The sequence below is a fragment of the Annulohypoxylon truncatum genome, assembly GCF_022578515.1.
Source record: "Annulohypoxylon truncatum strain CBS 140777 unplaced genomic scaffold F4807scaffold_2, whole genome shotgun sequence".
Taxonomy (NCBI): domain Eukaryota; kingdom Fungi; phylum Ascomycota; class Sordariomycetes; order Xylariales; family Hypoxylaceae; genus Annulohypoxylon; species Annulohypoxylon truncatum.
This window is the reverse complement of record NW_025953788.1, coordinates 1,524,470-1,538,924: the sequence shown is the minus strand read 5'-3', so window position 1 is coordinate 1,538,924 and position 14,455 is coordinate 1,524,470. Positions and strand designations below refer to the sequence as shown.

General features: G+C 47.1%; 6 protein-coding genes across 6 annotated transcripts; 3 read left to right on the top strand and 3 right to left on the bottom strand.

Annotated features, from left to right (window-relative positions):
* Nucleotides 1–423: 423 nt before the first annotated feature.
* F4807DRAFT_128696 (uncharacterized protein) lies at nt 424–1,985 on the top strand. Its single transcript, XM_047992954.1, has 8 exons — nt 424–890; nt 958–1,041; nt 1,095–1,199; nt 1,249–1,332; nt 1,388–1,456; nt 1,510–1,572; nt 1,628–1,699; nt 1,759–1,985. Exons 1-8 carry the CDS (start codon nt 773–775, stop codon nt 1,887–1,889), a joined length of 726 nt encoding a protein of 241 aa, XP_047858963.1. The 5' UTR covers nt 424–772; the 3' UTR covers nt 1,890–1,985.
* Nucleotides 1,986–2,372: 387 nt separating this feature from the next.
* F4807DRAFT_128680 (ubiquitin-like protein) lies at nt 2,373–3,882 on the bottom strand. The gene has a single exon (XM_047992953.1). The coding sequence runs from the start codon at nt 3,657–3,659 to the stop codon at nt 2,823–2,825; it is 837 nt and encodes a 278-aa protein (XP_047858962.1). The 5' UTR covers nt 3,660–3,882; the 3' UTR covers nt 2,373–2,822.
* Nucleotides 3,883–5,545: 1,663 nt separating this feature from the next.
* On the top strand, nt 5,546–6,364 carry F4807DRAFT_456083 (uncharacterized protein; the record flags this gene model as incomplete). The annotated part of the gene is made up of 2 exons (XM_048000829.1): nt 5,546–5,566; nt 5,687–6,364. The coding sequence occupies 2 exons, from the start codon at nt 5,546–5,548 to the stop codon at nt 6,362–6,364; spliced, it is 699 nt and encodes a 232-aa protein (XP_047858961.1).
* A 918-nt stretch (nt 6,365–7,282) lies between these two features.
* Nucleotides 7,283–9,733, bottom strand: F4807DRAFT_408112 (general substrate transporter). The gene is made up of 7 exons (XM_047996415.1): nt 9,161–9,733; nt 9,077–9,108; nt 8,887–8,967; nt 8,170–8,834; nt 8,050–8,116; nt 7,766–7,994; nt 7,283–7,715 (listed from the first exon to the last, which is right to left on the bottom strand). The coding sequence occupies exons 1-7, from the start codon at nt 9,390–9,392 to the stop codon at nt 7,363–7,365; spliced, it is 1,659 nt and encodes a 552-aa protein (XP_047858960.1). The 5' UTR covers nt 9,393–9,733; the 3' UTR covers nt 7,283–7,362.
* Nucleotides 9,734–9,934: 201 nt separating this feature from the next.
* F4807DRAFT_128578 (FMN-dependent dehydrogenase-domain-containing protein) lies at nt 9,935–11,984 on the top strand. Its single transcript, XM_047992951.1, has 5 exons — nt 9,935–10,279; nt 10,336–10,394; nt 10,448–11,633; nt 11,688–11,761; nt 11,817–11,984. The coding sequence occupies exons 1-5, from the start codon at nt 10,252–10,254 to the stop codon at nt 11,901–11,903; spliced, it is 1,434 nt and encodes a 477-aa protein (XP_047858959.1). The 5' UTR covers nt 9,935–10,251; the 3' UTR covers nt 11,904–11,984.
* F4807DRAFT_128586 (fungal-specific transcription factor domain-containing protein) lies at nt 11,972–14,428 on the bottom strand. The gene is made up of 4 exons (XM_047992952.1): nt 14,240–14,428; nt 14,132–14,167; nt 14,001–14,075; nt 11,972–13,904 (listed from the first exon to the last, which is right to left on the bottom strand). The coding sequence occupies exons 1-4, from the start codon at nt 14,338–14,340 to the stop codon at nt 12,065–12,067; spliced, it is 2,052 nt and encodes a 683-aa protein (XP_047858958.1). The 5' UTR covers nt 14,341–14,428; the 3' UTR covers nt 11,972–12,064.
* Between the last annotated feature and the right edge of the window lie 27 nt (nt 14,429–14,455).

Below are 14,455 nucleotides of genomic sequence, written 5' to 3'. Positions count from 1 at the left end.
CATTTCGAGATCTTGGAGATGGGATCAAAGTGCTTACATATCCACAGAAATAGGAATGGAGAAGTACCGGCATCGTAGAGAGTCTAATTAAGTAACGCCCTTCGGATAGCAACCTCAGCTGTCTAGGATCCGTCGAATAGAGATATCGTGGTAGACAACCGATGTGATTCAGCTCCGGGGTGACACGATGGTGGCTTGAGAGACGTCACTTCGAAAAATATGTCTTAAAAACCATCTAACAGAGACGAGGCTCTAACATTGGTGGCCATTTCCACGTAATCAAAAGCACATGTCTTCGCTATGAAATCGACTGAGAAATTTTTCATCGTCTAATTCCAGACCTTCATGTGGAGAGTGTAGCAGTGGAATTAATTAATAACGATATTGCGATTGTACTTGCAGCTGCATTTTTCGATAGAATCGAGATGGATGGTGTATTGAGCGTCGAGCTATTGGGGGCCAAGCCGTCGACTGATCTGATGCTATGAAATGGCCCAATTCAGCCTTGCCATATCCAGCAGATAGTTATTATTAGTGTGGCGAGTAAATAATGCATGTAAGAAATATGCACATTACACCGCATTTGCTGCGTATATGGTTTCTTCCACCATGCAAGCAGGTGTTCACCGAAAATATGGTGGAATAAAGCAGATGGGCTGGTAATAAATTACTAGTCGCCTTGATCTCCACATCTGTTACCAAAGCCGCTTCCTTTGCGAAGTAACTCAAGCTTGAATAACGCAAAGATACCTTTCCAATCTTTTCGTTAGGGATGGCGACTTGGTGTCGTCCAAAGCAGACGGGGTGTGTTAAGATGGTATGTAGCTTCCAGTGCTGCAAAAGTCGCAGAGACGAGAGCGGTCGCATATCTTCGAAGTATTGCAAGAAGCGTAAGCATCTAGACTGACCATTCCAAGAAACTGCAGAGCCGAATTTGATGACTGACGGTGATTGCAGATACGTGTGCGCATTTTCATATGGATGAAGAGTTACCGCGCTGTGAAAGACCGAAGGATCCGAGCGATTCAGTATGCATTTATCGTAAGTGATGCAAGACTGTGAGACCGACATACGAATAGCTGAATAGTCGTGAGATGCGAGATGTCCCATCGATAATTGCAAGAAAGCTAGGATACAGATCCAAATCGATATTCTTGCTGATGAACCGAGGTTCAAGCGCGAAAAATACTGTAGCGATCGTATGAGCTACCACCTATACATCTGGAGGACACATACTGACCTGAATAGATACGTGTTTGTATGAGGGGTGTGTTGAGATACGCAGTACCATGCGCCAGGGTGAAGTCCAATACCGCCCATATTGCAATGAACGTGAGCTAAAAGCCAGTAATCCCCACCGAAACATAGTAAACTAATGACCGAGAAGATGTCTGCCACGCCGACGGATGTGCCGAGAGAAATACTAAACCCCTGGGTGGTTGGTATTGTAAGATTCGTATGCAAATCCCACCCGTACGCATCGGCATCATATCTTAACCCCATAGATAGACGGGTGCAAAAAGGCGGGCTGTTCGAAAGAGGCTGATAACAGTCGGCGGTATTGTGAACAGCGTATGTTTGTCCACTTTACACTAACACGGAGTTGATGACTGACTTCATTGACTAGATAATCGATGCGAGTGGTCGCCGAGTAGATGTCTTAACCCAAAGCTGTCTGGGAAGGAGCTCTGCGCAACGCGTCCGTGTTTCCAAATTATAACATTTCTTTCCGCGTACGATGGCGCTAACAGGAGCTAGATTCTCAATGCGAGACCGATGGCTGCCAGGCTTGGAAAGAGCCCGACTCGCCGCATTGCTTGAAACATTCGTGCGGGGAAAGGGGATGTAAGATCTCGTCTGGAAATTACAAATACTGCAACGAACGTTAGTGTGTCCCTGTTATGTGTGCGTGGGGGAAACATATAACTGATCGCGAGCGCTCTTAGATCGGTGTGAATACCAAGACTGTAGTGAACATCGAGCAGTTAAGGGGAAGTGCTGTCCACGACGTAGGTCCATCTCACTACTGACCTCAAGATCCGTACATGTACTATTAAGGCTAAATACCTACCTCAGACTCCTGCCAATATTCTGGTTGCGAACAACGGAGATGTTATAGAGGAATATACTGCACGATTCGTAAGGGCATCCATTCCACCGAACAACTTTATTGGATCACTGATAATATACGTTCACCAGATTCCTGTATGCATCCTGACTGCGGTAGTGCGAGGGGATATGGGGATTTCTGTGAAACACGTATGTTGTGCCCCGAGACATAAGTGGTAAATGTTAACGACCTTTCGCCGCAGATTACAACAGTGATTGCGAAAGAAGGTTTGAAGGACGTTGGGACGATGACCGACGAAGATTGAGAATGGAAGTTGAAACAAGAGATATTGCTATCGAGGGACAAAAGCGGTTAATTCAGGAACAGGACGAAAAGATCCGGAGACTGCAAAGCGGCAGCGGAAGGTATGGTATTAACGGGCTGCCAAACTGATTAGTTTAGTATATATGGGGCATGCTTCTCATGGCGTTATCATTGCCGCATTTGAAGGTTTGTGATGACTCTCAGCTAGGGATAATACGACGGTTGTATTCGAAGGCGACGTAATGAACTTGTGTTGTCTGATATTAAGTAAGCTTTGAACACGATATAGTAGATTCACGTGGAAGAATTTAGTCGGACGTAAGTTCGGCTGACCAGACGGGTATCGGTTCTCATTTAATAGTAATGCAATGTCGTATAGGTATCCTAGGACCGTACCAGGTCTCCAACATGGTTTCCAACCTTTCCGAAGCTTCTAGTCATTCCTTGCTTAGTCCCCGGTATCGACTTCAAGATCTAGCTGCACGCCATTGCTAACCTCGTAGTCAGCGAGGGTAAGCATGTCTTTGAATGGTCGCTGTCCTTGTCTCTTCAGCAAGATTTCATGGGGTTCTCGTCCGATGCGTGCGGCAACCATGATCTTGAACTCCTTGATGCGATCTGACGCGAAACATGGGATGGCGGCCTTCGTACCTAGCCGATCGTTGACATTGACAACGATCATCTCTTCGCCACCACCAGCAGGCGCCGCGGGCGGTCGCACAGGAGGCTGAGATGTATCTCCGCCACTAGACTTTGACTTGGACTTCTTGGTAGAGGATGAGGGTCCAGAATCACGATCACGGTTGCGGTCGTGGTCCCTGCGATGCGGAGATAGTGAACGGTTTCGATAGCCTCTAAAGGAGGCGCCTCGTCGATCATTGTCCCTGTCTTCTAGATCATCGCGTCGCTTATCCTTGTACTTGAAACCTCCAAAGCCCTTCTTCGGTCGAGGCCTATCTCGATCTCGTCCCTCGTTTCTGTCCGCATCTCTCCGATCCGAGTCCTTATCCACATGATCGTCATCCCGTCTTCTCGAGCTCTGCCCCGATTGATCAAGGCCCTCATCTCTGTCACGATCTCTTCGGTCCTTCCAAGCATCGCGCCCAGCACCACGGTTCCTATCTTCACCTCGTGATCGATAGTTATCACCTCTTCGGTAGTTATCTCTGTCCCGTCTGTCGCGATCGCGACGCGGTGATTGGCTTCGATCATCGCTTCTGCTTCGTTTGCGAGGTGGCGGCAAATCGCCCCGCGAAGGGCGAGGAGAGGTAGCCCTGTCCGACATCGAAATTGTCTGTCGAAGAGCCGAGGGTATCTGGTAAATTGTTTTGTAGGAAAATTCGCGAAAAGTGGGAGGATTGTATCAGGTTTGGGTTGGGAAGCAGACCTGGTTGAAGTTTGTAGTCGAGATAAAAGTTCCGCCAATTGGTGGCAACTGTTGAATAATTCTACTAGAAGGTAGACGATCCGCTTTTAATTGCTTTATAGCATACATATTTTGCTATATATGCATATGTCCATACACATCTATCTAACGGTACTCAGCTAACTGAATTACATAATCAAAGCACAGGCCGCTGCATTTACTTTTATTTCCTTAAACCTTCACCTCTCAAAAGGGCTGGGAAGGGTTACTCAAAGCTTCATATACCAATCCCGTACTGTCGCAGGAAGAATTTCAATACGCCTAATAACTCCACATGATGGAACCGGTGTTCTTTGCTATATATCATGAGATTCTCCTGTTTTTGTCCCGCACCCACCGCGCTTGCCGATGCTATGCACCTAGATAGATCTCCAATTTCAGGACATTTTGGTCCGGCGGCCGAGTCCGGCCGGGGATATTTATTAGTCACGTGCCCCGAAGATGGTATTCTAGACTCCACTTTTCACCGTGGTGATCTTAACGACTTGTATCCGGGTCTATATAGTTAGCAAGGAAAGAATAACGAGGGACAAGAAATGTTATGCCACGTAAGAGCGAATAAACGAGAAAATTAGAATTGCCTAACTATGCCGTAATTTAACTCTCAATTCTAGTTGTCTACCTCATAATATACTCCTATAGTGGATGAATAGGACAAATTTATGATACCTACTCATAGACCTATTAGAATTGAGTCAATAAGCTAATATATGTTGGCTTGATGACTAAAAACGTTTGTGGCCTGGTAAACTGTATATACTTAGTTGATATAGCTAAAAGGATATAGTTAACGGTGTGAGACTCACACTGTGAGTCTTCCGTGGTTAAATAAAACTGTGTCTCTATAACTATGGATTCCTTCTGCTAGCACTAGGTACTCAAGAATATGAATATCCTGGTTTAATCAGGTACCTAAGTGAGTAACGAATAGCACTAGTTAAATAAATTTCTTGTTCACACTTTGTGGCGTTAGCGTTTGTGTACCTAGGTACCTTGTCGAGTGCTTAATATTACTATATAAGTATAACCTGCTCGTCTTGCCAACTCGATCATCTCAAAATCCACGGAGCTGCTCATTAGAATAAAACTACTATCACATGAGTCAGATCATTTTCTTGCCAAGTCTCTATGTGAATCCATTAACCGAGACTGGCAAAGTTTAAAACAGGCACGACACCTGCTAGTAACAGTTTATCTGGTGGGATGCCTTATATTTTTCCCGGTAGGTTCAGATGAATCAATTCGTTGGTGGCTAATGTGCTTGCTTTGGATATATCTGCTAGTAACTGACGAGAGAAGTAACGCTGCTATATCCACTTCATCCCGAGCTCCAGCAGCAACTGCGCGTGTTTTCATACCATGTACTTTCCATCTAGACTTCAATTCGTACGACGCGCCTTCCCACAACTTATATAGTCACCCAAATAACGGAAAGTACGGACTTAGGTTTGAAACTATTTAACATCAGGGAATTTAGCCAATTCTAATTCCTTTCCTAAACAAACTTTACCTTCAACTCTTCATTCAAACCAAAAGAAGTTTCAACTTATCCAAACTCATCCACAAAAGTAAGCATTTACTATTTGAACTTATTCAAGTCGCATATTGCAACAACCAGCGGAACTTTATTAACGCCACCATGATTGAATAGGTGCCTCAAAGATCACCTAGATCAATCTAAAGATACCACCGTGCGTGGTCGCTACCTGCCCAGTAGGTTAATTAATATTTAAATGGAAAACAAGATGATGTCGAGTGTCCCCACTGTACGTATCTACCCCTTCTATTTTCAGTTATTGCTGCTGCCGCCGCCGCTGTTGCTGCCATGCCTCGATGATGATCCAATAGTCATCTTTATTAAGCAATTTCTAACAATCAATTCACAGATGGACCTCCGCTATTTCGAGCCCTCTGAACAACTTACGGGCAATTCAAGCGCCTTACGAACGGCGAATCGACAAAACGGCAATTATCACGGCGACTGTAGCTTGCCTAACAACACCGGTGCTGGTGTCCCTGAGGACCAGAACACAAATCTTTGGATTACTGGCTTGCCAGCCAATATCACCATCCACGAACTCCTTGCAGCCATCACCCACACAGGCCGAGTTCGGTCAACCGTCATCAACCAGCCGACAGGTATTATCACCACAGCAGCTGCGTCTATCAGCTTTTTTAATCGTGAAGACGCCGAGAGACTTTATCTAAAGATCATGCGCGGTAGGATCCTGCTCCGTGGACAGTTCCCATTAGTGCAATGGAACCGCAATCGGGTTGGCGAGAGCGCGGTACCGCCATATGCTAGCCGAGTGCTCTTAATCGCTGGTAATCCAGAGATTGTCAACCAGACATTCCTTAACGACTTCTTTGCTAAGAAGTTCGTATATGAACTTGATCAAGTTATCGACCACGGAACGGTCCCAGGGTTCGGCGGACCCATTAGTCGACTGGAATACCGCTTTGGATCATGGCGCTCACAGGCGTCTTCCGCACGCCTTGCATTGATATTGGAACTCAAAGGCTTCCTCCTGGTGCAGTATGGTCCTGACCCTTGCGCCGAGTAATGATTCGAATACTTCTTGCCGACTTCCACTGCCAGTTCCTACATCGCCGACAGCTCTGCGTGAACAAGAAGTTTAAAATACCATTTCTCCTTTTGGGCTGAAGAAAGGTGGAACATGGTTGAACATAGTGTCTTTTGCGCAAGAGAGAGGGTTCCTGGATTCTGGAAGACAGCATTAGTTTTGTATCTAGTATGAGAGTCTTCCTAGCTCTCACATGAATTCATGGCTGATGGATATTCCATCGGTATTATTGCATAATGATACCCAGCAGCTAATTACGAGAGATTTAGTCTGTATTCGTGGCTGATCTTAAGACAGCGCGGACGTATTAAATGGCTTGTGTATACCTATGTCTACCGTGAACCTTAGCAAATAAGTTTAGAGCTCCTTAAGGGACATCATCCTTACCTACTGCTCCTACCCGGGCCATGTCTCATCATATGATATATCTACAAATATTGTTAACTTTCCTTTCAGAATTACTAAAGTCATCATAATCGATAACACTTACTGCCTGTATAGTTAGAACGGCGTACTAGGAAACGTCCCACACCCCATATGGACCTTTATGGGCCTAGGAGTAAGGGATTTGCGGCAGCAACTCCGCGGCGCAGAAATGATTACTAAGTTCTCTAGTGAAGTGCCGTTGATGCATCTAATTGTTTTCAGGTTAATTTTCATTATTGGCTTTATACATTTTACTTCTAACGTCTTTCTCTCATTGTCCTTTTTAAACGTTTCTAACGGTAGTCTACTCTGTGTTATTGTTCCACCTTTTCGTTTTTCTTTTGCCGAACAACCCCGAGTTACCAGGTAGGTTGCTAGCTAGCTAGCTACCTCACTTGAATATCGAAAGGTTAGCTCATGTATTTTATTGTTCCTTATGGGGTTTCTTTTTGGCTTGCGGTATGGGTAACATCGGTTCATACCAGATCGTATTACAACCTTACTACTTTGCTGATATCTGATCAAGTAATCCTTGAAAAGCTAACTAGTATCTACACTCCCAACCCTTCATGGACACCTTCTTCCTTGATAATCCTCTTCTGGACCTTCTTTACTTCGACGCTGGCCTTCCGCGGGTTCTTCGCTTCAAATATCGCGTCCAACTCCTCCAAGGTCATCCCCTTCGTTTCTACGAAAAAGAAGTACATAAACGCCATCTCGAAGGAATCCCAGAATACGAAGAACACATAGAACCAATAGCCAATTGAGCTGAGCGCAATTGGGCCTACGAAAGTGTTCAAGAACCCGGCAGCGCCAGCAGTCAGTTTGAATGTCCCCATTGCCTTAGCTCGCATCTTGTTTGACACCACTTCGGCTGGATAAATTGGCTGCATTGGAGTGTACCCTATATCATGATTAGCTATCAACCTAGTCCAATCATAACTCCGAACCTACCTGTAGCAAAGACAGCGCCGAAAATGAAAATGAATACGATCGACATTGTGGCAGCTGAGCTGTTTCCGTACTCGACTTTTCCGGCAGCGCCAGCAGCTACGAGAGTCAGGCAGATAGTCATCCCCAAGGTGCTACCTATCAGCATCTTGCGACGTCCTACAACGTCGTGAAGACGAGCGCCGACCATCGAGAATACCCACCCGATCACAGCATAGACTATGTTAAGGATCTGTCATGCTGTTAAGCATACATAACTTGAAGAAGAATAGCTCGTTATTACTTACTAATTTGGTGTTGGTGTCGGTAATACCAATACCATTTAACATGAGGGGAAGGTAGTAACTGATGATACTAAGAGAATAAGTTAGCAAGAAACCATCGTACTTCGCCCCTATTTCACATACTTATTTCCACTAAATTGCCCAAACCAGGAAAATGCCACATTCAACATAAGCCTATATCGGCTGGCGCGTGTCTCTACGAGGACCCTAAGGTCGAAAATATCCTTCCAACTAGCTTTTTGCGAGCCCTGTACCGTTCCAAGCATTTCTTTCATCTGAAGGGCGACAATGGGATGGTTTGGATCGCCATTAGCGTGATATTTAACGATTATCTCTTCAGCTTTCTCATGCTGATCCTGGGCAATGAGGAACCGTGGAGACTCAGGAAAGAACTTGATTAAGCAGCAAAGGATCCCGGGACAAACCATCTGCAACCATAGAGGGATGCGCCAGTCAAGATCGCCCCGATCCGCCAGATGGAGATGACAGCCATAGACGGACGATGTGGCTAAAAGCGAACCGATATTATAAAATGTGTTGTATGCTCCCGCGATTGTCCCTCGGTATGCGGCTGGTGATATCTCTACGAGGTAAAGGGGCGACGCAGTTTGCGCCCAGGTAGCAAAGAAGGATAGGAGGAAGCGCCCACCGATGAACATGGGAAGATTCGTGGAGAGAGCCGTGACGATAGTACCAATGCACACACCTAAGCAACCGAAGAAGATATGCCATGTTCGACCGTACCAGTCAGTCATCCAGATGAAAAGAGCAGCGCACATTTGACCGACCTAAGTTGGTTAGGTCTTATCACGTAGGCCACCACCGTCGCGAGATACATACTTGAAAGATAGCGAACACAATTCCTGTCGAAGCATTTCCGCTAGCTGGAAGTCCAAAGTACTCCGTATAATTTGGCAAGGCCTATATGAAGGGCATGTGGTATTAGGCATGTGCCACTGTTCCGTTTTATACGAAATGACACTGCGAGGATTTTCCTCGAGAGGAACGGAGATGAAGCTGTGTTACCTACATTGATTGAGCCCATCAAAGAAGTATCAAAGCCTGGGCTCTGTTAGCAGTGGAATTGAGGACCAACTAAGTTTGGAGTACTGGCCATTGAAGGTAGAACAAAGAAAAAGTGATCCTGCTAAAAGATACAGCCTGATATACCCGGGACCTCGAGGATCTGGCTTGGTCGTTTCCATGATAGCAGCATACGTCTCTGGGCTGGGATCCAGCCCATCGACGTCGTCGACATCGATATGTTGACCTTTCTTCTCCATCGTGTCATGGCTTAAGCGAGCCTTTGATAAAGAGTTTCGAGTGTCTCTGACTTGGTCCGCCATGGTTTAATTCTGGCGACGGCGAAGAGCTCAAATTCTCATTCTTGATCAGAAAGAAAGACGATGGACTGGACGAGCTTGGCTGGACGAGCTTGGCAGGGAAATAAGCAAAAAGGCTGTCATCTTATACATAGATAAGCTTTCTGAGAGCCATCAACCCCGGCCCCTCGTCTCTTGTGATAAGTCCCAGAACCTGGGATCCCCATGGGGTCAGCATTCCCCCTCTGGGATGCTCCCAGTAAGAGGAGATACCGCCAACACCACACGATCCGGGGTGATGCCCCGGCTATCAGTGGGACATGATTGGCTCATTAAAGACTTAACTACCAGGTGTCTAAATGGTCCAGGATAGAATAGGGGACGGAAGTATATAATCCCTCTTACCTAAAAAGGAATACGGCTAAATAAAACGCCGTTTGTCTCCATTGTGAGCTGTGCCGCAATTGCCCATCTTCAAAGGGGGTAATTGTCACATGACGTCGTACCTTAGTACATCATTAGCATTAGACAACGCTTCACTAGATCCTAAGCAATCTTAGAACCTAGAAGAAGCATCATCAATCCACATATACCACACCATACAACAGTAATCTGCGATGTCGTTAAACCTGTAATAGCTAGACTTGGCGCTTCAACACTAGACAATCACGAATTCTATGATCCTTACAGCGCGTGGTAGAGGAGACTCGATTTAGTGTTATGCAATAGCGAAGGTGTACTAATTTTGGGTTATGCATCAATTGAGTAGTGGTCTATTTCAGGGGCTTAACAAAAGCTACAATCATCAACTCAGGATATTCGTATCGGACAAGCAATCCCAACAACAGATTTATCTCCTGAGCTAGTGAGGATCTAGATAACCATGGGAAGAGTATGGAAGTTAGCCGAAGGTGCGTGGATTGTCTTATCTGAGATCATCTGGAAGTCTGGTTCTAAGACACCCTAGTAAGCGAGCACAACACCCAAGATAGTTGTTGGATGGTTTTGCATGGAAAAGTATACGATGTGAGTTTTCCGATCTTATGGTGTAGCTAAGGTGACTGACAGAGTTGGCTTAGATCACCTCATTCGTCCCAAAACATCCAGGAGGGAGAAGTATTCTTCTTAAGAATGCGGGGCAAGATGCTTCAAGGGCTTTCGACTCGGTCCATCCTGTAGAGATACTGGAGGAGTACCTAACGCCTGATCAAGTGCTAGGAACAATTGAACCGAGTAGTATCACCGATGATACCAATATACAGCCATCTCACGACCCACCAGTGGATTCGGAAGCCATTTCATCATCTACGTTGCCACCCCTTGAATCAATGCTAAGCATATCAGAGACCGAGAAATACGCCTTGCAACGGTTATCGCCAAAAGCCATCTCATACTATGTCTCCGCAACAGACGACCAAATCACCAAAGCCGCCAACAGCCAAATATACCGGTCTATCCTCTTACGGCCGCGTGTCTTCATCGACTGCACAGAATGCTCGCTCCAAACATCAATCCTCGGCAACGCAGTCGGCCTCCCAATCTTCGTATCTCCCGCCGCCATGGCTCGTCTCGCCCACCCATCCGGCGAAGCCGGGATAGCGCGCGCGTGCTCCAGCTTCGGCGCTCTGCAAATAATCAGCAAAAACGCATCGCTCTCACCCTCCGCCATCGTCAAAGCGGGCCCCGACGCCGTCTTCGCGTGGCAGCTGTACGTGCTGAAGGACCTCGCGGCGACGGAGCGCACGCTAGCCCAGATCCGGCGGATCCCGCAGATCAAGTTCATCGTGCTGACGCTCGACGCGCCGTTCCCGGGGAAGCGCGAGGCGGACAAGCGCTTCAAGATGGGCGAAGTCGCGGGCGGGGCGGCGCCGCAGCAGTGGGGCACGGAGGCCGGGTTGACGTGGCGGAAGACGCTGGACTGGCTGTGCCGGCATACCAGCTTGCCGATCGTGCTGAAGGGCGTGCAGACCCATGAGGACGCGTACGCGGCGACGATGTTTCCTGCCGTCAAGGGGATCATCCTGTCGAATCATGGGGGCAGGGCGCTGGATACGGCGCCGACGCCTGTCCAAGTGCTGCTGGAGATTCGGAAGTTCTGCCCAAAGGTGTTGGAGAAGCTTGATGTGTTGGTCGATGGCGGGATCAGGCGCGGGACGGATGTAGTCAAGGCTCTGGCATTAGGAGCAAAAGGCGTAGGTATCGGCCGAGCTGCGCTTTACGGACTCGCGGTTGGAGGGGAGGAGGGTGTTAAAAGGGTGTTGAAAAGTAAGCGGATAAGCGGTGCCGCAGAAAATGGATTGACTAACATTTGGGATACAGTTCTAGCTGACGAAACAGCGACAGCAATGAGGTTGCTTGGTGTGAAGACTGTTTTAGAGCTTGGACCGCGACACGTACGTTACACAAACCCCTATTTTCCAATTATATTATTGTTTAACACTCTGGCAGGTCAATACAAGTGCTTTGAATTCGAGACTTTTCAATGGTCCTTCCGGTTTGGAAGATATTGAAAGAAAATTGCGGTCGAAATTGTGATAGTACAATTTTCAGCGGTTAGGGTGATTGAATCTGTTGAAGGGTAGGAAATATTCATTGAGTAGGCCTTGAAGATCCCATAATTTACAGGATGGCTTATGATTCGCTGCATGAACTTAAGCGTAGTGGTATTCTAATCGTCTAGTAACTCCAGGTTGGGTTTATTGAATTTGAGTTGTGAATAAAGTCCCATGAAGGTCATCGTCCATCAAAAATGAGCCCCAATCCAGCTCGGTACCAAATGTGAGTTGTTCATCATACCAGCCGAAGAAATTCGAGTCTCCATCTTGCGATGGTGTTCGCCCGGCGCCTTCAGCTTCGCCGGTGATTGCGTCATATATCGCGGCGACTATATCTGGTCCCCTATCGGAAGCGCGCATCCACGGTTTCATCTCAGAGAAGGTCTCTAGGGCTTTTACCAAGCTTGCGCGAGCTGAGGTTAAAGACTTGGAAGTTGGATCAGACCGTGAGCTTTCAATTACGATGGACAGAAGGGGAACCATGCAGGCTTGAAACAGGTACCACGCCGAATTCCAAACGTGTACTCGGTTCGGCGTCCAGTAGAGGGCGATAGAATCGATGGCCTCGCTCGCAACGGTTCGACAACTATCGATGATCTGGAGTTCTTCTATACTAAGCTGGGCCATTTGAATACGGCTATGAGCAAGATATAATATGAGCGAACGCATGAGTATCAAACGTATGTTCAAATAACGGTTTCGCATGAACTCGCGGGCAATGGTGAGGCGTGATGGGGAGTTCGTTGGCGATCGAAGTACCATAGGAAGAGATGCCCACCATGATTGCAATTCCTGATCGAAAGCCACAGCTTCGGAGATCGTCAACCGATTGAACTGCGCGAATCGACTTTGGATTCGGTTGCAGATGAGGCAGAAATGGACACTAGCGCATAGGGACATCGCCATATGATCATCCTCAGTACGGTGACTAGGAAGGAGAGTATCCATCGTTGTAGCCTCCCATCGTCCACATATTGGACGGCCCAGAGTCATGCTAGCCCACGTGTCAAGGCAGAACAGACTCCACCAAGTTCTTCGCTTCGTTTCAAGCCGATTCACTTTGGTCGGTGTCAGATCACCTTGGGCTTCCGCGGCGTTGGTACACCGACGTCGCGATTCCCGATGCAATCCTAAAGCGATAGCAACGCGATGCGCAGCCCCTAGTACGGAATAGGCCATATTTGGAGCGTTTTTATAATGCAAATACAGGCCGCCAAGTAAGCAAAGGGCTTGTAAGCTTTCTAGGTTTCCTGCACCAAAGCTATCGAGATCAACGAACGTTCGAGCCTGTTCATAGTATTGCTCGTGCAGCGTGTCGCTTCCGGAAGCTATAGAGCCAATGGTTATCACCATATTGAGTAGGCCAAGCCAACCAGGCTCTTTTCTATGCCCTAGGGAGTATGACGCACGAAAATCTTCCTCATCTAACATGGGAACAATTGGATGGACATGCTCGAAGTAGAAATCGATACAACGTTGCTCCTTTAATAGATGGGCTCCTAAGTCACCACCCAAGAAGGGTGTAGGCTGAGGCTGCATTGGATTCTCAGACCACCTTTTAGCCTGCTCAGTAACGCGATGCTTCGCAGGAGGGCAGAGTCGAAAAATTGTTCGAAGGATGGCACTAATTGAAGTGACTCCTAGATAAGAGCGGCGATGATGATCCGTTGCGAGATTGATGGCGTTGATATCATCGCCAGCCTGTAGCACAAGTGGCTGGTGGCTTGATTCGTCCCATTCTCTATCAGCGGTAGGCTCTCCATTCTCAGACAACTGAGCTGAATCATCCGCGACTTCGGGATCCTCAACAGAGCGACCGTCCAACTCATCGGCTGCCGCTTTAGACACAGAGGTAATACGGAGAATACCTAGTAATTCATCGCGACTCTTACCGATAAGCTCATCAACAGCTGTATCAGGAAAGAGTTGTTCGAGAATCTTGGACCGTGATCTAAGCTGTTCCGATACCTCCTCGAGCGTGCTGCAAACACTCATGTTAGTCATGTATGGGCGTCTAAGGCTCGAAAGCCATGTGGATACAGAAAACCGGACTATGTGAGGAGTTGAGGGCTTCTACCTTCTGCTTACGGCATTCCTCTTATTACGCTGGCGATAGCTACATAGGTGTGAAACCTTGTAGTACGTACAGGAGCTACAATACGCCTATATCAGTATATGCTCTATAAGGTCGCTCCAGCGAGTACGTGCCTACAAGGATGACCACCATCACATTTGACCTTTCGCCTACAGTGGTCGTATCAGTCTTGGTTAGGTAACTAACCACAAGAAGTGAGATGATTTCTTGGCGACACGCACCTCGTGCATTCAGAGCACGATTTGTTAAGGCGAGCTGGAGCTGAAGCTGAAGCTGACGGTGACGAGCTCGTTTTCTTGTGGCTGCTGAAATTGTGGAACATCAACGCAATGGGACATAGTCACTGATCTGTGACCACTCATTCCGGCAGGATGTTGGTATGATTCAATGATCAAGTGGAATGGTCCGGCGGATTTGGATAACGAAGTGGAGTAGCA